General features: G+C 38.0%; 1 protein-coding gene and 1 long non-coding RNA gene across 7 annotated transcripts in view; one reads left to right on the forward strand and one right to left on the reverse strand.

Moving 5' to 3' along the window:
* Positions 1-22,765, forward strand: part of CAP2 (cyclase associated actin cytoskeleton regulatory protein 2) — a 57,015-nt gene extending 34,250 nt beyond the window's left edge. For 4 of the 5 annotated variants that reach the window (XM_026073315.1, XM_026073318.1, XM_026073317.1 and 1 more), the window contains 7 exons: positions 1,961-2,066; positions 14,857-15,043; positions 15,951-16,126; positions 17,380-17,503; positions 17,715-17,797; positions 20,433-20,573; positions 22,151-22,765. In XM_026073315.1, the coding sequence (XP_025929100.1) occupies positions 1,961-2,066; positions 14,857-15,043; positions 15,951-16,126; positions 17,380-17,503; positions 17,715-17,797; positions 20,433-20,573; positions 22,151-22,234 (901 nt within the window). In that variant the 3' untranslated portion in view covers positions 22,235-22,765. The remainder of the gene's footprint in view (positions 1-1,960; positions 2,067-14,856; positions 15,044-15,950; positions 16,127-17,379; positions 17,504-17,714; positions 17,798-20,432; positions 20,574-22,150) is intronic. The other variant, XM_026073319.1, reaches the window with a different exon arrangement.
* On the reverse strand, positions 199-25,210 carry LOC112969729. 2 transcript variants are annotated; one of them, XR_003254787.1, is made up of 4 exons: positions 23,708-25,210; positions 22,148-22,214; positions 14,171-14,213; positions 199-409 (listed from the first exon to the last, which is right to left on the reverse strand). It is a non-coding gene; the product is annotated as an uncharacterized LOC112969729 (long non-coding RNA). The 2 variants fall into 2 exon arrangements; XR_003254788.1 differs by lacking the exon at positions 22,148-22,214.

Here is a 25,210-nt window from a genome sequence, read left to right on the forward strand (position 1 = left end):
TTTTGTAGACTACAAAGTATTTGATACAATCCGATTGCAGTAGCTTATTTTCCCCTCCTTATCTTTGACCTGCAGTGTATTGCAGTGAGAATGGCAGCAGCACTGGCAATGCTGGTGTTGACTCTGCAATTATATGGTTATATTTCATATTCTGTGGTGCCAGCATCATAAGCATACATGCAAATATTTATTTACATACAAACATCCAGCTAGCTAGCTGCGGCATGTCCTTGTCTCATTTGCACACTGACATTGCTGCTGTTCTTGCTCTATGCTTGAAAATGAGCATTTCGGTGCTAGGAGTATACAGCTGAGCATCTACTTCCATAGCTCCCAAAGCAATTTTTTGTACTACTGCACTGTTTTTAAAGAGCACAGGGAACTCGCAGAACAGCTCCATGAATGAGATCTGAAAGAGAAACAGAGAATATATAGGTCCTTCCTATGCCTTTTTAAAAAGCTTTCTATGAATCCTGTTGACTTGGCATTTTTGGAGATCAGATTTTGACTCCCTATTTTATACCCTCAGTATTTGCAGATGAGTTTTTCCTCTTTAATGATCATTTTATATAACAAATTAGGCTGATAAAAACCCGTATTTTGTCCTTTTGTTCATATTAAGTGCCAGCTTTACTGCCAGTCTAGTTCATGCATCTAGCAGCCAGCATCTAGCTTTTATCTAGCACCTTTCTTTAGCAAAGGCGTAGCAATTCTTGAACTATTTACTCTCTCCTAGGTGAAATCTATGCTTATATTTATATATCTGTATATAAGTGTGTGTGTGTATGTATGTGTATATATACACATATATTTATATATTTATAATGTAATTTTTATATACTTATATTTATTTTATATACAGAATTATATATTATGCTTGAAGCCCTAGTTTATCTACTTGGCATAACTGAAGTTCTTTGCAATGTAACTTCAGAAATACTTATTCTGGAGAAATAAAATGACTCTCATAAAGGTATAAACAGAGTCAGAAACATTAGTCAGTTATTAGCTTAGTTCTTCTCCTAATGAGGAATATCCTTCCTGTTTTTCACTGAATATTTGATCAGATCACAATGTCTTTCAAAGCAGTGGAAGGTTCTCCCTTGACTTCAGTAGGCTTTGGAATAAACCCATTGACCCAGATCCTCAGCAGTATTAAGCATCAAACTCCAAAGGAAGTAAGTTGAAGGTAGGCACCCAAATCCTTGTGAGCATCCAGTCCATAACAATYCATAGAATCCATAAGCAATTCTTAACTGAATCTTCATAAGTAAGGACTGCATCCTACAAGCAGTTTCTCCTGGACATATTTCTTGTTCTCACTTACTGTCCCACTGGAAGTCCAAGCCTCTCAAATAATTATTCCAGAGACAACTTTTGACTTGTACTTTTAAATTCTTGACTTATAAATATCTTAGTCTGATCACTATAACATGATCTAGAATTATCTAACATAGAGCTGGGTGAAGCCTGTTTTATGAACAGTCCTCATTCAGTTAGTTTCTCTTAGTTTTGTGACCCTGACGTGACACTGGCTGTGACACTAGCTACATTTGAACTTAGAAGCTAGAATTTTTTACAGAACCCACTGATTTTTCATTTTGTAAAATTCAGGACCCTGAGACTGAGTCTAGGTAGCTGGTACAGAGCTCCATATAGCTTTAGTGCTACTTCAGTTGACTTTGAGCCTGAACAGGATGATGACACACCCTGGCAGCAGGAAGCAGTCTGTGTTAGAGCTATCTTTTGCCCTTGTCTGTCCTCTGGAAGGATCGACAAACTTTCCGGTCTGGTAGGCCTCAGTATCCATAGTACTAGGCTGGCTGACTGCCTGCTAAAACTGATTTGTCCATGGCTGTAAGGCAGACATTGTGCTTTACCTGCTTTAAGCATGGGTAGCAATGCTTTCTGTTTTTAAGCACAAACATTCACATATGCAAATATTGTCTCTGTTTTACAGTGATGAACGCCATGTCGATTGGGTGAAGTCATATCTGAATATCTGGTCTGAGCTTCAAACGTATATCAAAGAGCATCATACCACAGGTCTCACCTGGAGCAAAACTGTAAGTACTTCATGAAGAACCTTAAAATAACAGTAACCACTGTGACTTTTAATGGAGGTCATAGGTCAGGAAAAATAAATATCTAGGCCAGGAACATAAATCATGGTCCATGGACTTCCCAACCAAGCAATACGGTTTGAAAAGCAGATGGAGAAGATATGTTAGACCATTGTGGTACAGGTTTGGAGGAAGATGGAAGAATTATTTGGGAGGACCGTAGCCATAACCCCCAGCAGCAGAGGAGGAAGAAGGGCAGACTCAGTTCTCCAGGCCTGCTATGGCAGAAGATAAGAACAAAAACAAAAAAACATTTAAAAGGAAATGTCAGACTAAAGGAAGATTGAGTGAGCATGAGGGGAAAAGGAGAGGAAAGGTAGAAAGAATCTAAACACAGAGAGAGATCTAATAACAGGAAAAAGAAACACAAGGGTTACATACCAAGATATTACTTCAYAGATAGCCATCTTTATAAAACTGTTATTTTATACATATAGAAATAGTTTCTGAAATATATACTTCATATTTCTGTATGCGTATGTATATAAAGAGAATATAATTGTGTGCATAACTATTTATACTCTATATATTTATGTAAACATTTTCTGTGTGTTACATCTGGGATGCATGGCAAGATGAGGACAATGAATATTTTTCTCTGAGAGGTGTAAATATGAAGAATTAATCTCCTGTTGGGTATAAATGTAAGAGTTTATGTCCACTGTCTACATTACTGCAATGTTTCACCTAGGATTAGAATTATGTACTCACATGTTTATTATCAAGCTAGGAGAATTACTGAAGTACATCAAAAATATAATCAGCCAGCTCTTTGGTGTTATCCTCTCCTAAACTTATCAGTGCACAAGCATACTTGCACATACAGTCATTCACACCAAGGCAGATTATCTTTTCTTCTGTATAGGCAAATAAACTTAAAAAAATTAAATGACTCTTAAGTGGACTGATACAAGCCACCAGATAAATAAATTCCCAGACCAAACCAGTGTAACAACTTAGGGACATAGGGAACTAAAGTACAGCTTTATGACAGAAAGTATCTTAACATCATATCTAAAGAAGTTACTTCATCTCCTCTTTTACAGAGGTGATAACCATGTGAAAGAATGTAATCCTAATAGTTTTCTGCTCCTTACTCCCTCAGCAGCCTCCCCCAGGACTTCATTCTGCATATATTCTTTAATTCTACCTAGCCACAGGACAAAGGGTAAACTTCCCATCAAATATAAAAAGAGTTAGATCGTCTGTGTGAATGTTACATATCAGGAAAGGATAACTATTGACATGGCTCCTCAGAAGAATTTATGTATAATCTATGACTTGCACATAAGGAGTTGACACTTTTTCATGATATGCCAAATACTTAACTTTATTGTGCTCAACAACAGACTTTGCAACTTCAACTTTGCACCCTTCTCTAGAGATTGTACAAGACCTTAAAGTATTTAAGTATTCAAGTGCAAGACCAAACATGGAGAATCTATGATTTGCATGTACTTTTTAGTCTGAAGCAAAGTAAAAATGTTTAAACCTGATAAATTAGATATCTGAAATTAGCTGCTGCTTTGTAGGTTTCTGTAGAAACAATTTAAAATATTAAACAGGATTCTCTTATTTAGTACAAAATTACACACTTGCTACATCCTATTCTGCTTTAATCAGTGAGTATGATTAGAACTAATGATTCTGAAATGGTTACTAGATAAAGGGAAAAAATGTAGTACTCTGTCAGCAGAATAAGCCTGAGAATCTGGGCCAGATTTACTTCTGTTAATACAGAGAAAGAATCATCTTCACCTTTAATGGAACTTTACAAGTACAGAAATAGTGTTATAAGACAAGGTTTTATTAATTACTGCCATTTTATCAAATAGGAGTCATTCTCAGTGTTGTAAGTGCTGGCAATCTTATCCAGAATTGTAGCTATTGCAGATCATATTTGGTCTTAAAAACAGCATCTCAGCCATCATGTCTCTGTATTTCCCCTTCTTCAGTTGTGTAGGAAACTGAATACAAATCTAGCTGTGACTGTTCTTATTAAGGATAGTTTCCCCCAAACAGTGCTCATTCCATTATGAGTGATGAGTCCATTACTGCCTCTGATGTATTGATATCACTAACTTTGGATATCACTCAGATCTGAAAGAGGCTGTATTGGAAGTATGGGTCATTCAAATTATCATTCATGTAATGTGTGGCTCAAAGATTAAAATACAAACACAATTTTAAGGATGTATAATTTTTTAAGGTTTTACTTCATGTACACGTAATGAAATTAGAATGCAGTAAATTAGCCAGTTGTTTAAATAGCTTGTTGTTTAAGTGTTGTTTCAATAGTTTTATGAAGCTTGGTAACAAATACATTCAAGAAAGCAATGAGTTAACTAAACCGATAATTTGATTTTTATCATAGATTTTAAAGTTAGAATGAAACAGTCACAGATTCATGCTGTGTGWAGCTAAGCATAAAGGTCTGCAGAATCAGGGCCTAGACAGAAATACAATATATACAAAAGCTTTAGAAATATTCCAGACACAGCTGTTAATCATTGCACACAGAGGCTTCCACTTTTATGCATAAAAGGAAAAAGCAGTAGTTTGGCAAGGCATTGAGAAAGTGGCACATTTATGAAAGGCAAAAGTTGATACAGAAATGCTATTTTATAGCGGGAGAGAGAGAAAAAGTCTTTGGCCAGTATGAGTACACATTTATAAGTACATTATACCAATAATATACCCTTCATATCTACAGAAGTCAACAAAGCAGTGCTAAAAGCTTTATATAAAAAGCTACTAAGTAACATATTTGGGCATTTCTAAAGAGACTGAGGAGTCAGGGAGAACATTAACTACTGCTTTTTTCCAACCTGCATTCTCATAGCTTGAACTGCAACAAAACCCCAGTAACATCAGTCTAGATCAGACTAAGCTTGGATTAACAAAGAGGAAGGGACCATTTTTCAAATGGGCAGTCGGCTCCTTTATCTACTGGTGCTGTGTATTGTAGTGTGCATTTCTGGCCGTGCTCCATGGCAGTATCACAAAGCCGCACAATTTCCAGCCCCCACATACCCTTCCATCAAGCTGCACAGGGCAGCTGTGGCGAACCTTGGAACAGATCATTAGTGCATATTGTCAAGTGTTCCTGTCGCTGGCAGCAGCACATGCACACTTAGAGGAAAGTGAAAGAAATGTCTTAATAAATTACAAGACAGGGACACTAAAACAGGTGCAAAAGGTTGAAAGAATAGCTAAGCAATTGGCTCTGACAATAACAGGTACCTCTATCAGCTTTATACAAAATTGGTGGTAAAAACAGGTGCATACAGATTTTTATATCTGACACAGTTCTCTCTCCTTACTCACTTTGGTTCTGATTCTGCCAAGTTGTGTCACAGTATTTGACTGCGTGAGGGCATCCTGTTGAAATGTATGGGACTGTGTGAGGAGAAAGCCAAGAAATCAGTGGAGTTAAGCACCTTAAAACCTTTGTGTATCTGAGCCTGTTTTACTACTAATGGGGAATGATGGCATGAAACTGGTCCCTAGGTAAACCCACAGGCCTTTCAAGACATCATGGATACAGTTAGGATATTTGTTGGTATTTTGTTCACAGAAGAAATCTACATATTTAAAGTGTGCGTGTTTGTGAGCAGGATTGTCCCAGAGAACAAAATGCTGCCACTGTGGACTTCTATCATGATCTGAAGTCTTGATTTTCATTAACATTAACAAGAATGTGCATGTGTCAGAGACAATATGCCTGTCGGTGGAAGTCAGAGGGATCTACAGTCTTTTCCTTAAAAGCGTAATTTTGGAGTTCATTATTTTGACTGTAAAGTATGAGCATCCTTCTGCCACACATATAGCCTGTGGTCAGTAGCAGCTCACTATACTCACTATATCTTAATTTAGCCATCTTGATAATTGGAACAATAGCAATTACCAACCTAATGGAGATTTGCAAGTTTTAATTTGCTACCGGATTTTACATTCTCAGATGTCAGTGAGTTTTGTGCAAAAGCTGTTATTATAAAGAAATATTTTACATGTCCAACCCATGCAGCAATTCATGTTTGCTTGTTACAACCTTCTGAAATCTACAGCTGTAGCAGTAACCTATGTCTTTTTCAGTTGTCACTGATAAACAGCAAGTGTCCCTTTTTTTGGGGGGGGGGGGGCTAAAAGGGGTTCTATTGAAGCCTGGCTCTTTTTTTCCCTCCTTGCTTTTTTTTTTTTCCTCTTTTTTGGTGGTGCAAGAACTGAACAGCTGTAATATAAGCTCACAAGAATGCCTCATAAAAGTTTGTTTGCTACAAGGATTGCACGAGTAAGCTGGGGGAAGGGAAAATTCTGCTCCTATTTCTACAGGTTAACTTTGCAGCAATAAAATAACTGGCAATAATGAGAGCTTGCTGAAGTTTGCTGTACATAAAATAAGCGTTAAGAAACAAAACCCGCTCAAGGATTATTGTCCTAAACACTCTTCTCAGTTGCAGGTGGAGCTGCAGTAAGTTTTTTGTTCTTTGTGTACAGTAGTCATTTGGGTCAAATTTTGCCAGCAGGATCTGAAGAAATATTCATAAAATAGGGGTGAATTTCTTCACAGTGTTTGGTTTAATACTGAATTTCACTCAAGTTACAAATAATGTTTTCCCCCTATTTATAAATCAAAACAAATTCGTAGGAGGAAGTTTCCATTTTACAACCAGTTGAGATTTATTTATATCCTGCTCCCATTGAAACCAATACTGTATCTTCAGATCTTTTTTTCCTGATGTACCATTTAAAAAAAATATTTATAACTCACCATATAGTATTCTAAAAATGCTCTTTAAAAGCTGAAATTCTCCACAAGCTTCTTTGGTGAAAGCCACCAATAGCTCAGAACCACTGAGAAGTACCACTGGAATTCATACATTAGCCTGACAGAGGGTGCTTATACTAGTCTCAGTACTGACACTGATCATTTCATTCTTGTGTAAAATAATCACCTTCAGGCATTTTCTTATAAAATAGCCATGTCCCTCTCCTATACTATCAAAATTTTCCTGTAACATGTCATCTCTCTACATGTTGAGGTGAACAAGTTGCCAAAGACCAAATTCTGCAAGAGCCTCCTGTCATCCTTACTGTACCTCTTCTCTGCTATGTTTAGTTTGACCCATTTATCAAGAAGCTATCATCTGAGGCACTTCACTGAAGCTAAAGATCAAAACTGTACAGCCAAATTCCATCCAAAGCCACAGCTGTGCAATCCCAGTGGCCTCATTCAGATGGAAGTAAGGGCAGCATATACTGATTTAAATGTCTGTATCTTGGATAAGATGTAGACCTTTTTCAGAGCTCTCAATTTTCTGAGTCAAAGTTGTCCTTTTCCCTTCCTAGCCCTTTCCCTTCCCTCCCCTCTTTCCCTTCCCCTCTTTCCCTTTTCCTCCTTCCCCTTTCTTTATACATTTTTGTTGAAAAAGTTGCATCCTTTAATCGTCACTGTTTCTTTCCCAGAGAATAGGCAATGTTCAGCTTTTGGTACAGTGTCAATCTAGAAACTGGCCATCAGAAAGATTTGAAAAAAACTTCCTTAAGGCCTCATCCTATTTGGAAACTGTCCTATAAAACTGCCACACAGCTTGGAATACATCCTCACAATCCTGCAATTAGTTGCCTCTGGTAGAGAGTGCCTCAATTACATCCAACTCCCTTTGAAAGAAAGTAGTTTTACCCCCTCGTTCAAAAAAATACTTGTCTTTGCTGGAGGTCAGCAGTGTCCTTTCAGCATCAGGGGCCAAACACCATTCAAACATGTTAAGGGAGTACCTGGGAGAGGCTTGTTTGATGGTAGCCATCAAACACAACCTGACCTGTAACATAATGCAACCTAGTTCCAGTGGAAAGGGGAAAGGAAAGAGAAAATTGAAAATATATAAAATGGAAAGAAAGGAGAAAAGCACATCTATTAAAATTTTAATAAATTGCAAAACGTATTTGTCTTCTTTTTAACTGAAGTTGTATATAAGTAGAAAATGGTTTAATGTGCCTGTTGCAGCAATTTAATTATTGACAGCTACATTAGCATACAGTTGCCAAACAATTTAGAAGTCCTTGGCTGTGTAAAACGTTTCTGATTGGGTAACTGTGAAGATGTAAGCCCCATTTTAAATCCTGAACAGGTGATAAAAGGCAGAAGTGTATTAAAAGGCGCTTCAAAGTGTGCAAACTCAACAGATAAATAATTCTTCTGAGAACCAGTAGGAAGAAGAAAAAGAGGGTGGGCTGTTTTTGTTGTTTTGTACTTTAACTCATAAAGATTAGAGGCCAGGCATGTCAGCTGCTTCATCTAGTAAATTGTGTATCTCAGGGCAGCATAACCCGTTGCAAACAGGTGGCTTAAAATACGGTAGGTAATAGGACTGTTGTGCTAAGCTACTTTTACACGAGAAACACCTTAACAAGAGCTCTGTGCCCCTGAGTCACAGTCCACCTGTTCCCAGAGGCTGATACATGATATTTGGAGCTTCATGGTTCTTGTCTTTGGGTGTGCATATGTATGGAAAGAACAATATAGAATGCTGCAATCATTTTAGGCGTGAAACTAGGATTACAACAAAAGGGGGGAGAACAGGGGATATCCTTTTTTATGAGGAGAATGTAAAGTCTCCATTAGGATTCCTGTTTATCTGCTGTCTTGAAAAGGAGGCTTTTCAATAAATTAAGGAAGGGATTTTATGCCTCCATTCAAGCCACCTGTTGCCTCAGCCACAAATAGATACTTATATTTGAATATGAATTACTAATAAAATTAGTACCATATATTATACACATATATAATTTATTTATGTGCATTATATAGAAGTTTATAATCTACTTGTTCTCAGTAAAAACAATCATTACAGCTACAAGAGTTAGGTGCCATTTAAATTCTTCATAGCAGGTTTCCCCTGTAAGAACTTTGTCCCCTGCCAGCTTCTGTGCTTTGCTGTGTCAGCCAAAACTGGATAAACACAGAGAAACGCGGTGGGTGTTTGTTCAGGGCCTGGCAGACAAGGTCCTCACTCCCCTCCCTACTTCCAGACAGCAACACACTAGTGTAATAAGATTGTGTGGTTCCACTTCAACTCTGCCCAACTGCCACCAGGAAGCAGTGACAGAGGTACGAACCTTCCTGATTTTTGCCCTTTAGGGGTACGCCAAGGGTATGCCCCTGACTAGGGCTCCTTGGTGCTATGATAGTACAAATATAATAATGTGATATGGAAGATTAACCCAGAAAATTGTCAGCAAGAACAGCTCAGGAAATAGTAGCACCTCTGATGAGACATAAAAACAAATTCTCTCTCTGTCTCGCAGTTTAGACCTAAAGAGGCCATAAGTAACATCTCAAGTTGCATATGGCCACCAATAATTACTGACAGTGTGGCATCCAGAGCGCTTGTGTTAGGCATTGACGGCATTTTGTCTGGCTAACAAGACTGGCTGTTGCACTGTGCTCCAGGGGAAGCCTTCAGGAGAAATGTGCTGTAAGCAAGGCCCAGCTTCCTAGAAGCAGAGTGCTTCACTCATTGCTACTGCAAATTCAGGGGATTTAAATGATAATCATCATAGATGAATTTTAACCAGACAGCTGCCTCAACACAAACAGTCATCTCTTTCTCTCAGTGAGCCAGCTAGGTGGCCAGCAAGGAGAAAAAGAAGACTACCTCACCCTTCTGCTAGTTCTAGGAGATAAACGTAGAAATACAACATACTTTGAGGTTGTATTGCAATCCTGCAAACTCTCCCACAGTGATTATCCCCATTTTCAGATGCAGCCCCATGAGCAGCTTTGGACGCTGTCACGCAGGGCAGCTGCTAAGCCACAGTCAGTGGGAGTTCTTGAGCCCCTGTGCAGATGGCTCTGGGCTATCCAGCAAGGAGCAAACTCTGATGTGTTTTTGTCACCCCACTCAGAGCCTGTCTTAGTAGGAGGCTGAAGACAAAATTTTTCCCCAAGAGGAAATTTCTGGAATGTTCCATCCCCTGCAGAGCTATTACTACATGGAAGTAGGGCCTACATCTCATATTCTTGATAGGACCTCACTCAGGCAATTACATTTTCCCCCTATTTCAGAAAGCTGCAGGAACAAGCTCTAAACCACAGCAAATTCACTACTGTACAAAGCTAGCAGGTTTAAAGTTAATGGCTCATTTTTGTGTTATATTTTCACTAAGCAGGGTTAAAGCTATCCATTCCCCTGACCTTTCTTATAAGGGGTTCATTTGAAAATGATGGAAAATGACCACTCCAACATGTGAATGAGAAAAATCGGCCATCAGCGTAACTTGTCGTGGTGTCTATAGACACCAAAGCACTGAGAACAGCAGCTGTTACCAAGGCAAACAGCTGAAATAAAAGAGGAAGAAAGGGGGCTTGCAAATAACCGCCTTGGCTAGTCCAAATGGCTCTTAATACTCTTTGTGTAAAGATACACTGTTGTTAACATCTGCTCAAAGTTAATCTAAAGAGTTGTTTGCAAATAGCAAAGCTGGTAAGCAGCTGCTGCTTTACGAAAGATGAACTTTTGTGGGCAAATAACATGCCATTTTTTCTATTTCCAACAGCTCTCATGAACACCACCCTATACAGAAAAGAAATGAATGGATTTTGTGAGGGGCACTTTAGCTGAAATTGGATAGGACTATACCCCAGTGTTGCCAGATAGCAGAACAACTTAAGAGTCTAGTTCAGAAATAATCTAGATCCTGAGGGTCTAAATGGTCTGTGAAAGGAGACAAAGAAAAGCAAACCCATTGCCAGTGACTTAGGTTGATAACATGCAGGTCTGTATATCAATAGGGGTCAAAACTAATCAAAAAAGAAAGTTGTTAGGACCACTTCTCTAGTCTGGTATTAAAACTGCTCTTTAGACTAGCCTGTTTGGGTACCGCACAGATCCCATCTCCCTGGCATGCAGAGAATGCAATAAGTGCACAGCATTTTCTGCACTTTCAATCCATTTGTGTGCTTTTTGTCCCCTTGTTGGAGTTTCCCTGAGCCACTCTTCCCATGAAGAATTTCACATCACTTGAATATGTGTTTGATTTCAATCAGGCACAAGAAGAAGACAAAATCCAGAGATGAAGCAGAACCCCTCTTTACAGCCTATCTTTGTGTTGCTCCTGATTAGTGAGACTTGTCCGTCTTTTCCTTGCTGTTCTGTTTCAATTGGGGGTTGACCTCCTGGCTGTCTCTATGCCGTAAGATGGTAGCCCTACAGTAGAGCAGTTGGTCCTGTCCTGCACTTTAGCAACCCTTTCTCCTTTGATTTGTCCTCAGATTTTGCCTGGCCTAATTTATGACTGAAATGGATTGCAGTTTCCAGAATGGAATGGATTTTCAGATCCTAGCCATAAATGTTCAGACATAATTGAAAACACCATGATGCTCTGTTAAATTGTATAGCCATAACTCAGGTTATAGGCTAGAAAAGAATTTGTCATGCAGGAGAAAAGTTTCCAACAAAGGTTCATTCCATTTCTTATTTCTGTGAATGATCCCACAAAACTGAGAGAAAAAGGAGGCTGACTGAACCCCAGGTGTCACCTGCAAGCTTGTGACAGCTCCTCTGTAGCTATTAGGCCTTACTCAAAATCTTCTGACTCAGTGGAGATAGCCATTGACTTTAGTGAATTTTGGACCAAGCTTCTAAGAAAAGAGGAGGCATATGGGCGGCATGAGTGAAAGGGATAATTTTGTGCTTCCTAGTGTTACCCACTCAAAAAACTAGAATGTCTTCACTCCTCAGATCAAGGTCTGAGGTTTCTGTCTAGACTTAGCTACTACTCAGTGAGTACTGCTCTAGAAGGTAAAGATGCTTCTAGTTGCCCAAATCCTTTCCCACCTCTCTCCTTTCTTAAAAAGCAAATAAGACATTTTCCAGTCATACAGAACTATGTCCAAAGGTGATAGACGTATTTAAAATCCCTGCTTTTTGTCTGTGCTTTCACAAGATAGTTTTTTCAAAGTCCTGGGAGGACGATCATCCACTTCCACAATTAAATCCCTCTGAGTTTTGTCTCCACCTTGCTTACATACACATTCCCATACTTCTGTTCCTGTTTGGGAAACCCTTCTTTTGGCACACAGCTCAGCAGCAGCATTTGAATCTGGAGTCTACTATGTGGATTTGTGATGGCTCCCACTTTGACAGTTCAAGCAAAGCGACTGGCAGAGTGACCCATCATCCCACAGTATATGCAGGACATCCAGCTAACTCCTGCATCTATTTTCTGTAAAGCATCTTTGCAGCCKTTGCAGAATTTGATTGGTGTTAATTCCAAAATAACATCCACTGCTTCTGCTTCTAGGTGACAATTACTCCTCAAACAGTAAGTCTTTCACATACAAGTTTCTGGAATATCACAGCAGTGTATTTATGCAGATGGAAGCAATAAGGTATGTCTGGGAAGTCAGATGCTCAATTTTTTATCTGAAATCACAAATTATAAACCACTACATCATCTCCTCCTATAAAGCGTACAAAATTCTGCAATGTGAACAGCAAGTACCATTTCAGGGTATCTGAGTATTTAAAAAAAACCCTGCAAATGCAATGTTCATAATTCTGGATAACCAGGACATAGTGGATTCAGTTGCTATGGTTGCAAGCAACAGATAGGAAAGATGTCTACTGTGCCTCTGGCAGCAACAGCTGATTGTGCCACTAAATCCACTTACATTAATTCTTTTGACTATACTACTTCACAGTCGTGCTGGCTCTGCTGCAGGTAACATTACTGGCAATAGCAGAAGCAGGAAGGCAAACAGTGTAAGTTGGGGGCCCAGTGGAAAGTTGTCCACAGACTAAAATAATATAATTACCTATTAAGTATGTAAGCAGAACAGCTCAGCATTAGATGCATCCATGCAGCAATGAAATGTCTCTAAGAGCCATCTACATCAGGATCTAATTCTGGTATATCTTGACAATACATGACAATCAGTTCTTCTCATTTGTTTACAATTGATCAAAAGAGATTTAATAGCATGGAAGAGAGCTCATTGCCTTAAGAGATCTTGTATCATTTCAGAAACAAACTGTGCCACTACATTAGTTTCATTTATTACCTGAGTACCAGTGATTCTACCAGAGTCTGTTTTGTGCAGTGTAGTTTTAATGTCACTGATGTGTCAAAGAATCTTGCAGTGTATTCATCACTAAGTATTCCATAAACAGCTCCCTCAAATGCAACAGTACCTGTATGCTGACGGCTTATGTGAGAAGGATGTACATTAAGATGTCAGCTAATTTTATTATTACTCTTTCTGTGCTACTTTAATTAGGGGCATACTGATGAAGAGGTTTGAATTAAGTTACTTACTCAAATGTGCCCTTGTTTTTTAAAGTATGTCTGAAAAGTAAAAAGACAGCATGTACACCTCAGGCCCTTTCCCATTGTCAATCTGGGATCATAGACCAGAACTATTTTACTACTACTCTTTAAAAAATACCTACCRTGTTCACTCTTGTGAGATGTATGAACCACATGGATACTTTGGTGTTTCACCTCAGTGGAAAACAGAAAGGGTGGCATCGTAAAGGGTAGAAAATATTCTCTGAGTCCAGCTAAGCAATATCAGTTTCCAGTACTGATTACCAGGGATGCATTTTTAACCAGCTCTCTCTCTTAACAAAGGTAGCCAATTAGAGAAGCTGTGCTTCTATAAGTCCCTGTCATTTTTCCACTGTGTCTGCCCACCTAATAAATATGTATTAGTGCAACACACAACCCCTGTATGACTAGCTAAATTCATCAGAACCATTCTGATTTTCAAAACAGTTCTTTTACAATATAGTCTCTGCTCTGCTGCAGAGAAGTGCTGTCCAGATGAGCAATGCTTGGAGTTAGAGTGACACTCAGTGGCAAAGCAGAAAAAGTAATTCTCGGTTTCTCAGATTCTTTCTCTTTTCTATTTGTGGGATGCATGAAATCTTAATCAGATCATTATTAATATTTTCTGTTTGTTCTATAACACACTACATAAGCATCATAATTCAGAGCAAAACATGTACTTTTGATTACGCAAATTGATAGATTGGATTACTTACTTCAGCAAGGCTCTCATAATTTGTGTGTTGTGATCTCCTGCAACTGAAAAAAAAAGAACTTTAGAAAGTGAACTAGAAGCTCAAAGAAAAAAAATGTATTTCAGAAATGAATGACCCGAATCACCAGTCTTGCACTCTGCTACAATTTGAATCTTTGCAGATTGCTTGTACAATCTGAAGAACAGCATTTTACATTCTACATAAAATTTAGCATGTTGTATATGTATACATGACAGTGCATGTCCCTCCCAGTTATTTATGTTAGATCCAAATATTTTTATATGTTTCTGAATGCACACCATGCTGTGGTTAACTGTTTGGTATCTGGGAAAAAAAAGAGACATTTTCCCTTTCACATATGATAAGTAAGTACTGGAATAAATTATGGAATCTTTACTATTAAAGATTTTTTAAGAACAGTCTTGATAAGCATCTGATAGGCATCTTTTAGGTGGAGTAGTTCTGCAGGGGGTCATGGTGTGGACTCTCAGCCTTTCCAGCCTTGTTTTTTTGATATAGAAAAAGGTTCACAGTGCAACTTTGATTATGGTGCCAGCAGTTCTTCCGAGCCTGTGGCTGCCCAGACTAAACTCAAAGCATTCACAGACAATAAAAAATAACAGTTATCATAATACAATGTTCCTTAAAAATCTATACTTAAAATAATTTCCATCTGTCTCACACAGGGTCCTGTTGCATCGCCCATGTCTATGCGATCTGTTCTAACCAGTGGACCATGCCTTTCTCCACCGCCGCCGCCACCACCACCTGGACCTCCCCCAATCTTTGATACAGAAGCCACGAAGGATGAAGGAACTGCATTTCGCTCAGCCCTATTTGCACAGCTTAACCAGGGAGAGGCAATTACCAAAGGTCAGGAGAAAAGAAATCAAATTGTTGTCCTTTAGTCAAACTACAACAGCAGCTAAGTGTACTAATCCAAATTCCACCAGCATTTTTAAGTTTAGGCAACTCAGTTCTTTCTGAGGCGTGCGCTGAGTCTGATGGATGAGACTGAATATCAAAACCTGCTTTAGAAACAACAGGGTCCAAATATGTTCAGCGTTCCTGAAATTCACACTATTAGTTTAGAGGCCTTTATTTAATTTTAAGGCATCCAAGCTAGACATCTTCAACCCCCGGTGGCAGGGGAACCTCTAAGTTGTAATTGCAGTCAGAATTTACCCCCCTTTCTGATTCACACTCAGTGTATAAACCTGTGTCAAAATGTGTTATGTGTTAGGTGAAGAAGCATGGCTCACATATCAGTGTGGAGTACAATAATTAAGCTTTTTGCATTAAGACCAGACAGTTGAAATTAAGGTAGATGGCTATGAGTTTAAATACATACAATTGATATAGCTGCCTTTAAATCTGTGGACTAGAGGAAATACTGTCAAAAATTAGACATAGTACCTCATTTTTACGGATGGAGCTATGAAATTAGTGGAAAAGCAGTTTCCATGGAGCAATATGATATAGCCAGCTCTCAGAGCTCCTTACAAACAGAGAGCAACTAAAAGACATTGCTGCATTTCCTGGTAAAGATATTAAGATAGCCTATCTGCAGTAAAAGAGGTTTTATATGAACTGCTAAAAATATGTAAGCAGTTACACTTTAGGTGGTTACTGAGGCAAATCTTGATGAAGTCAAAAATGTAAATTCGTAGGATAATTTAACACCATTACAAGTGAATTAGATATTATCTTTCTTGTTTAAATATGAACATCTTTAGGACTGGAAAAGAGACTCTTTTTCATTAAGACCCTTTTTTTTTAGGGCTTCGACACGTCTCTGATGACCAGAAGACCCACAAGAACCCCAGCCTACGTGCCCAATGTCCGCCCATTCCTTCTCCCACAAAAAGTCATACTCCAAGTCCCACCTCTCCCAAGAGCTCTCCTCAGCAGAGCCATGCCCCTGTCTTAGAGCTAGAGGGAAAGAAATGGAGAGTGGTGAGTTCCAGTCACTCCTTGGAATTGCACCCTGCATATTACAAACCAGCTTGAACACTGAACATCTTGCAGAAGGTGGTCCATGAGCAAGATGCAACGAATCAAGGTTGCAGCTAAGATGGACTGATTCTGTGTTACTCTACCTTGCTGCAGTTTAGCAGCTACTATTCCATAGGTTCTAAAGTTGATTCATTAGTCTCTGAGAATCATATACTAATTCACCTGAACTGGAGAATGTCAGAACCAACATATCAGTTCTTGACAAAGTCAGACAATCCTCCAGAAGCAAATCCAGTGGCGAACTCCAATTAAAATCCCTTCTTGCAGGCCATTCTTAAGAGTGAGGTAACATTATTGCCACTGTGCACTTTCTCCATCTTTGTTAGCCAATGGAATTAGACATATTTTTTTCATCACCAATTCCATGCAAGCACCTCTCCCATGCTTAAACGTAGCAAACAAGTGTTCCCTTTTTCTCAATCTACAGATGGAAAAGATAACATTTGTTTAAAGTTTGGGGGTTAATTTWTGTAGGCATATGCTATGAGGGATATGCCTACATGAGGAATAAGTCATGTGACTGTTGGTTAAAGAGGGAGGAATCAATATGCATTTTATTTATCCATGAGTTTAAATAAACAGTCATTACTGTGGAGTAGAGTTTGCACAAGGTGCAGTCAAAATTTGCCTATTTTATGTTCCATTAGGGTTATAGCACCTAGAATATTCCTCGTGGATCCCTCACCTGTCCTTGACATCAGTAGGGTATAAGGGTGCCTTCACGCYTCATAACGCAGGGAAATTTCTTCCCCTATGACCCCTTATTGTATTTGGTGATGCCCATATCTGTTCCTAATGCACTGTACAGAGCATTATATAACATTTGTGGGAGCAATAACTTGTTCTGTTCTTTAAGGTGCCTGTTCTAAATTCCATGGGAGCCAAGTGACAGTTTTGCTAGCACAGTTTTAAATAGTTGTGTGCATAATGTCTTTGCTCCCAAATTAATGTTTATTTGTCCTGGTCTATGCTAAGTTCTTCAATTTTGCAACTCTAAAATATGTACCTGTATCACCTAAGGCTGAATTAGCTGCAACATCCAATTGCCAATCAGATTAGATTTTTAAGCCACAGGAAGAATTTTATTCTCTTGTAATTGAAGATGCAATGACTTGAAGATAAGTTGTACTACAATCTGCCTGACTGCTGGCTAGTTAAAGACAACTAATTAAACAAACTTTCTTTTGAAATAGGAATATCAAGAGGATAAGAATGACCTGGTCATTACCAACACTGAACTCAAGCAAGTGGCCTACATTTTTAAGTGTAACAAATCTACACTTCAGATAAAAGGAAAAATCAATTCAATTACTATTGGTGAGTGGACAGCTCAGCTCAGCTGAAAAAACTCACATTCTTGGTAATGCATCTGAATAGCTCCATTCACTTTAATGGATTGATTACATGAGTAAAGTTGCTTAGCTATTTGCTGTAAGATTGGGAATTATAGTAATTAATGTAGCAGGTGCACATGTGTATATATTTTCTTTTATTTTGTTTTTCTTATTTATGATTGTCTTTATTTTAGACAACTGTAAAAAGTTTGGCCTTGTGTTTGACAACGTTGTGGGAATCGTGGAAGTCATCAATTCAAGGGATATTCAGATTCAGGTAAATTAATCTGTGTGAAAAACAAAGACAAACACAAAGAAAAAAAAAGCAGAAAAAAAGCCCAACATGTAGCTACAATAGGCTATTAAAAAATTACATGAGCACACCAAAAATAAGAAACTGATGCATCCAAATACATCTTTAAATGCACTAAAGTCTGCTGAAGTATTTAGAAAGTGGTTATGAAAAACTATTGAGCATAACTGAACAAACCTCCCTTAAGAAACAGTCCCTTCACTGGTTCCAGTGAAGCAGACAGATCTTACACAAAGAGAACTATTACTTCTGGTCCAAATTTCCTTGCTTTCTTGGTAAACAGCTCCTAGCACTTGAAAGTTGAGCAGCGCTTCATGGAACAAATCCTGACAGTTAGCTAATTGACTCCTAAGCCCAGAAGCTGGTTGTTTCTTCTTATTTTCTTGCTGGAAATGTTGAAGTAGACTGTCAAATGACAACTAAATGACATGAAGTAGGTGCTGGGATTTTGAAAATCTCCCGTCAGCAACATGACATGTTACATGAATAAATAGCCTAATCACTTGCCTAGAAAAGGGCCATGAGCCTCTACTGGTTTTGTCTTTGAGCACCAGTGAGCAAAGCTTCATCAGTGATCATCTTCCTTTGTGGTTCTGGTGCAAGGAAAATATACATATTCTTAATCCATATATGGCCCTCTTTTGGGGAGACACTTGCCTCGTTCCAAATACAGTCAGATTCTGCCTAGCATTTATAACACTTCACTCATTCTATCCCAAAGAGGTCTAGCTATACATGCTCTAATATTGGGTTGTGTCCAACATACATGATATAATCTCAGGTAAGGATTTTGAGATGTATTATTTTAAGTGAAAAAGAAATGAAATGTGAATTAAATTATATCAAAATGCCAGTCTTTAAGCAAGGTGAGGTCTTCTGCTTAAAAGGCTGTGCCCACTGAATGACATTAAATATAGACAACCCTGCTCCATGCTTGAGTAATACTGGTCACAGTCACCACAGGGAATAATAGCAAGAATTTTTTTTGTATTTTGAACATCATGCAAGTGAATAACATTACTATCAATCAACTATGCATCATCTTCTGAACAGTAACAAGCAGTTTTATTCATAATCACCACATGTCTTATGACAGAGGCAGTTACAGAAAAAAATCCCAGGCATTTACTTGGGTGGGGTTTTTTAAATAATTCGATGATTTTTATCATTACCACTAGAACTATTCATGAAAGCTGAAAAATTCATACATAATGAACAGCAAAGCCACAGCTTGTTAATATCCAAATAAAGGGGAAATTTCTTTTCTAAGAATCAAAATTCTTTTGATTAAGCAGGTTCAATGAATATTGCATAAGGCTTCTGTGCCATAGAGCTAAGTGGAGTTCCACTTAAAAAGAGAGTCTGGCTATAAGCTGCTTCAATCAGTCAGCTTTTATAGGGCTTGAGCATGCCAAGTGCTGAGCACCTCTATTTTCTCTGTATTTTGAAGACCTGAACCTGTAAATTGCAAAAACATGGTATGTTAATGCAACACATTTCAGTAAATTCGCCCTACAGATTTTGTTAAAAATGGTTACTTTAGTGCAGTACTACTTGACTTTCCTTTCTCCCAGTGTTTTTTTTTTTTCTTGCTAGATGTTTGCCTTAAACACACCCTTCTCCTGCCCTCTATTGGATGAGATCCCATTAAGGAAAAGAAAGATCAGTTTAAGATGCACTGATCCATTACACAGATGAGGGTAGGATGCAAGAGGGTCGATCATTTGGTCTTTGTTTGCTGTCATTCTATTAAGGAACTGAAGCTGAACTTCTTAACCTGAATCATGACAGACACTCCTTTTTGTTAGCAAGTACCTATCTAGCACATGCTATTGCTGTTTTACAGCTCAGAATAACCTCTGTCTTTTTGATACATTGTCCAGAGTGTATTGCTGTCCCTGGTTTTTGCTACGGAGGGCAAGAGGAGAAGAAGGAATTTTTACTGACAATGAGTCAGCCAGTTAGTCCTGTAGAAATCTTTTAATCTGTAGAATTGTAAACAACAGAAGATTTATTTCCCTTTCTCCCCTCAAGTAAATCTTGTGCTTGCTTTTAAAGTGACATATGAAATACCTTTAGAGTTGTAATTAAATTGGTCTCGGTAAAGACCAGTAGCTTGCCTGAAGGGCATAAAAAACCTGGAAGAACTCTCAAGTCTTCAGAACATATTACAAAGCACTCGTTGAGTAGCACTATATGCTGGGATTACTGCTTTGCCCTTACTGGGTTGGAGCTGAGGTGTCTGATTTCCTGCAGTCTCACTGGTGAACAAGGTGAACACTGCTTAAACATCAGCAAGAAAGTATCACTGAAATTAGAGAGAATGGGGGAAGAACTTTTGTCAAACCATATATTAAAAGCTCAGGACTTCACAACCAGAAGTTTGCTGGTTTTGATAGATCTTTGTTAACACCACCAAGAACTTCCACAGAGTCTAACAAATGCATAGCTCTATCTCAAATATAAGCATCATGCAGGCAGCTGCCATACAGATCAGATGTTGGTGACCAAAATTAGACCTGGCAGGCGATAAGGATTTTATTAACAGTATCTTTGTTTACATTTTAAGACTTGATATTAAGTGTATTGTATTCTACAGGTGATGGGAAAAGTGCCAACCATTTCTATTAACAAAACAGAAGGCTGCCACATCTACCTCAGTGAGGAATCATTAGACTGTGAGATTGTGAGTGCCAAGTCATCTGAAATGAACATCCTCATCCCCCAAGATGGTGATTACGTGAGTGAGATATTTTTAAAGATTTCCTTACCCTACCCCACTAGCTGTGGTAGCTGTTAGCATTTAAACTGCTAGGGAAGTAAGAACTAACATACCACACACATTACATCACCAAAACATGATTCAAAATGATTGAATTTCTATGTACTAATATCTCAGCTGCGAGTGCAGGAAGAACTTTTTTCCTGCGGCACAAAGTAAATTCAAAGATTAGAAATGACTTTGTTTCTTTTTATTTTGATAGATGATAGCTTCATCTACTGTCAGTTTAGTTATTATTCTTTTAAAAATTGATATTTAAACATAATCTCCCAAAGAAACTCACTTCACACATAATATAAGAGCACTCATGCCTTAAAATGATGATGCTAAAGCTAAGATAAAGTACTACAAATCAAGTGATATAGTATTATATACTTGTTTTTTCTAAAGCTGTTGATAGATGCATAGCATCTGTAGTACTTCCTATTATTTTTCAAATATGGTCCTTAAAAGTCATTTGAACAAGAGGTATGCATTTCCTGAAGCAAAGGTTCCTTTTCTGTTCTAATAAGGTTTCCATACTAGGCCCACCAGCATCTCTAGTAGAGTCATGCTCTGTCACTTCACACAGTAGCAAGGTATCATATAGGTAGAGCATACTTTCAATTGTTTCCCTAAACAAAGCAGTGTTGAAACTGCATAAAGGCCTCAGAGAGACCTTAAATTTTTTGTAACTCTCTTGGACTGGAATTTTTTATGGTAAAGGGGTTTAGGTATTATAAAATAAAATATATAAAATGAGAATTAGCATGCTCCACACTCCCAAAAGTAAATACTGGATACTCAGCTTCAGACAACTAAGAAGGGAATGATTTTCAGTGAGTGCATACTCACCTGCTTCTGAAAAAAACAGGTCCTTTTCATGAGCCTCCCCCCATATCACCACTCATATCTGAAATTGTTGGCTATCAAGACACCCTCTCTATATCTGAAAGAAAAGTCTTTCTCTTCACTTATTTTTTTGTTTCCTGGAACCACAGCAAGGACCCAGCAACACCTCCCATCCTTTTACCGAGTAGACTGGAGAGAGACTTTCTGCAAAGTTCTGCTTCATTTTGTGTATTCTGCAAGGGATGCTGTATCTTTTAAAGTATATTACACTTTAAATGATAGGTTGTTTTGTTTTTCTTTTTTCCTTCTGTATTAAAATATTGCTTTTCTCCCTAAAATGATTAGTCTCACTACGTCTCCATGTTCAAATCCTTTCTACTGTCTTCCAACCCAGTCACTGGTGGAGTCTAAAGTGATTTCTGACATGAGGTATATTTATTTAGTTGTTCCAAATAATGGTGTGAGAGGGATTATTATAAAGTAGTACCATACCAAGGCTATTTGAAACTGGGTAGCAATACAGCTCTTTCCTGTGTGGCATTGTAAAATAGTTGCCTAGGGTAATGAAGAAGGCCTCTCTGTAAACCTGGCATGTCTGAGCTATCAATGCTTTGTCAGTCATGTAGCACTAACAGTATTCCACTTGTTTTCATAAGGTATCCCGTGTTTATCTAACCATCATTGTTGCTTTTGTTTCTTACCAGAAAGAATTTCCGGTTCCTGAACAGTTCAAGACAGCATGGGATGGATCTAAGTTGGTCACTGAACCTGCAGAGATCATGGGTTAACTTCCTAATGCCATACAATACTTGCTGACCGTGATCAGACCACAGCCAGCATAAACAAAGCAGTAATGTAAAGAACTAGAAGTAGCAGTAGTTCATACTGCTGTGATAGGCCTTCAAGCAGTAGCTCTGCATGCTAGAAACAATAACACATCTGGCACGCTTTTATTAGGCATCCCAGTATTTTTCAAGTTTCCGCACAGTTTGCCTTCACTTACAGTTTTGATTCTAAATGATGTCATGTGAATGTAATGGATTAAACCCCCCCACCCTCCAGTTACATCATTGGCTTGAAACACTGTATACATTAAGCCAAAATACTGCATGATACATTTTGTTATCATCTTGCTTCAGTGCATTCCCTTTTATGTTTCTGCTAGTCAAAAACAGTATTAAGACTCTAAGATGTTTATTTTTACCTTTAGGCAATTCCTGTATGAAGCAGTAAAAATGTACCCTTAGAAAGTGTGCAATTCCTTGTAGTTCTGTGGCAATCATAATGGATTTTGTTTCAAACAAGCAAAAAAAGACAACTTTCAGCAATACATTTTGCTAATGGAAAATTTTAAAAAAATCCAATATTTTAATCAAACATTTTTCTAATATGTATATTTAGAAGATCCCTATGTTTTCAGTGAGATAAGATTTTATTATGGTCTACACAGACTTGCTATTATTTCTTGTAAATTAGTAATTCTTCTTAAGCTAAAACCTTACCTAAGCCAAAACCTTGCAGCAAATCACTTGGATTTCTTTCTTTTTTTCTTTTTTTTTTTTGTGTGTGTGTGAGAAAAGCTCTCACTTGTTAAAATTTTACACTGTATCTTGCATCCTATTAAGAAAACTGAGAGGGTTACTTTGATTTGGGGCACATATCAGCTGGTTTCCATGCTAATATTGTTCCTTTAAAATATTGTTATTGTAGCTCATATTCATTAAAAATATCTTTCTGTTTCTCCCCTCCATTTGTAAGACTTACTAAATTTTAAATATGTCCATGAAGCAAAGTCATAGATTTATTTCATATTAATTCTGAGCCCAAATTAAAGAGATAACTTCTTGTTTAGCCTTTTGATTCTACTTTATAGTCCCTATTGTACATGCTTTTTTAACAAAGGTGGAATGTTGTATACATTTGTACTATTTCAGCACATAGTACTAATAAAATTTTAAAAATCTAAAAAGTCAGCATATGTTTTTGATCACTTGTAATACTTTGTATCAGTGAAGTCACAGAGAGATGCTTGCAGAACTAGTTACAGGCTAGACTTTGTGCCTAATTTAGTTTGAGAATACATTAATTCTTGAGGGTTTTTAACTATTTTGGATTGTAATCCCTATACAGTACAACAAACAGTAGTGCTCATTCAGTAAGGTTTTGCTATCTGATGTTTTATCTATATGTATAATGTGGTTACTTTAGTACGTACCATTTTTCAAGAGTAAACTTCTTTTGAAATAAAAAGGAAAATGTACCTGCTTAAATACAAAGTTGTTCAGAGCTTCCTCCATTGCAGTATTTCAGTTGTTTGCTTTCTTCTTAAAAATGGTTTCAAAAGCTTGACTGAGAAAAGGTCACTTCGCCTCCCTTTCATTAAACATTGTCACTTTTGCTGCCATAATCTGCCTGACAGTGAATAGTGGGATATTCTGCATGCTAACAGATAAACTTGCAGTTTCATGCATATAACCTCATTGACAGGCACAGAATTCAGCTTCTCACATTTCTCATTTTTAGATACAGCTTTATCTTCCAAAGATTTTGTCTAGGGAGATGATCATGCCCTGATACAAGTTTATTAGGTTTGCCTTCTTTTCGTAGCTTTTCCCATTGTTTCCCTATATGCCTTTTGACATGCCCCTCCTGTGTTAACATACTCCACAGCTGATAGTCCATTCACTGGGGTGGCTTTCAGATCTGAAAAATGGGCATCACATAYATGTCGTGATGGAAGCATTTTTGAAGGATTGTTTAATCCTTAACATGATCATAATTTGTTCCATAAAAAAAATCACATTCTGGAACATTCTGACCTGAAATACTGGCTCCTGTTTTTATACAGCATCAAATAGGGATCAAGTCATTATGCAGCACCAGGAAGCCACATAATCCTTTAGTGAGATGATACAAAACAAGTATCAAATGCTTGATAAACAGAAAGCAGCAAGACAGCTCAGACTTATCGCACAGACGAATTCTCTTCGTTCCTCCTAAGGATTAACTCCCTCCTCAACAAACAGACTGTGCCTGCTTGTATGAGTCTTTTTTTAAACATTTGAAGGCAACCCCCTTGCAGCTGTACCTTCTCCCTGTCACTGATGTTCCTGCAACATACAAAACCCCAGTACACTTCTTTGACTGGCTTCCTAGCAGAAACAAGGCTTAGGCAGTAGCACTGCATGCATGCCACTCTGACCACTCCAGGAACTTTGTCAGAGAGCAGAGGTTGAAAAGATAAGCAAGAAGGCYTTGCATGGCAGACCCAAGGTAACTGCTTCGACTGGAGAAAGGCTAATGAGTTCATGCACTATTAAACACCAAAAATCTGAAATAGGAGAGAGACTTTTAAAATACCTAGCCAGCTTTTATCTGGTACTCACAGTCAGCCACACACATGACACAAATCTACAACCAACTTTTGGCTCTGATGAGCTCTGATCCTCATGAAACTACTTGCTAACCATTTTGAGTTGATTGGACTGTTTCTTCACTGCAGCCTGTCTTTAATTTCAGAAATATAAAGGAAGGAGTACTAAACAAAATAAATCCCAGGTTCTGATTCTGCCTTACATGAATTTGTGTACAGTTAAATGTTAAAAAAACTTCTGAAAAATCAGGTCTATCATGAGTTAGAAATAATCAACATGCTAGTTACTCTGCAGAATGATGATCTGATGAGTCATCCAAACCGTGATCAATTATGGCCACCATGCCTCCACGAGCAAGCTTGACCTGCATTTAATGCTTGACTCCAGCAA

This window comes from Apteryx rowi, unplaced genomic scaffold (genome assembly GCF_003343035.1).
Source record: "Apteryx rowi isolate R43461 unplaced genomic scaffold, aptRow1 scaffold_366, whole genome shotgun sequence".
In the NCBI taxonomy this organism is placed as follows: domain Eukaryota; kingdom Metazoa; phylum Chordata; class Aves; order Apterygiformes; family Apterygidae; genus Apteryx; species Apteryx rowi.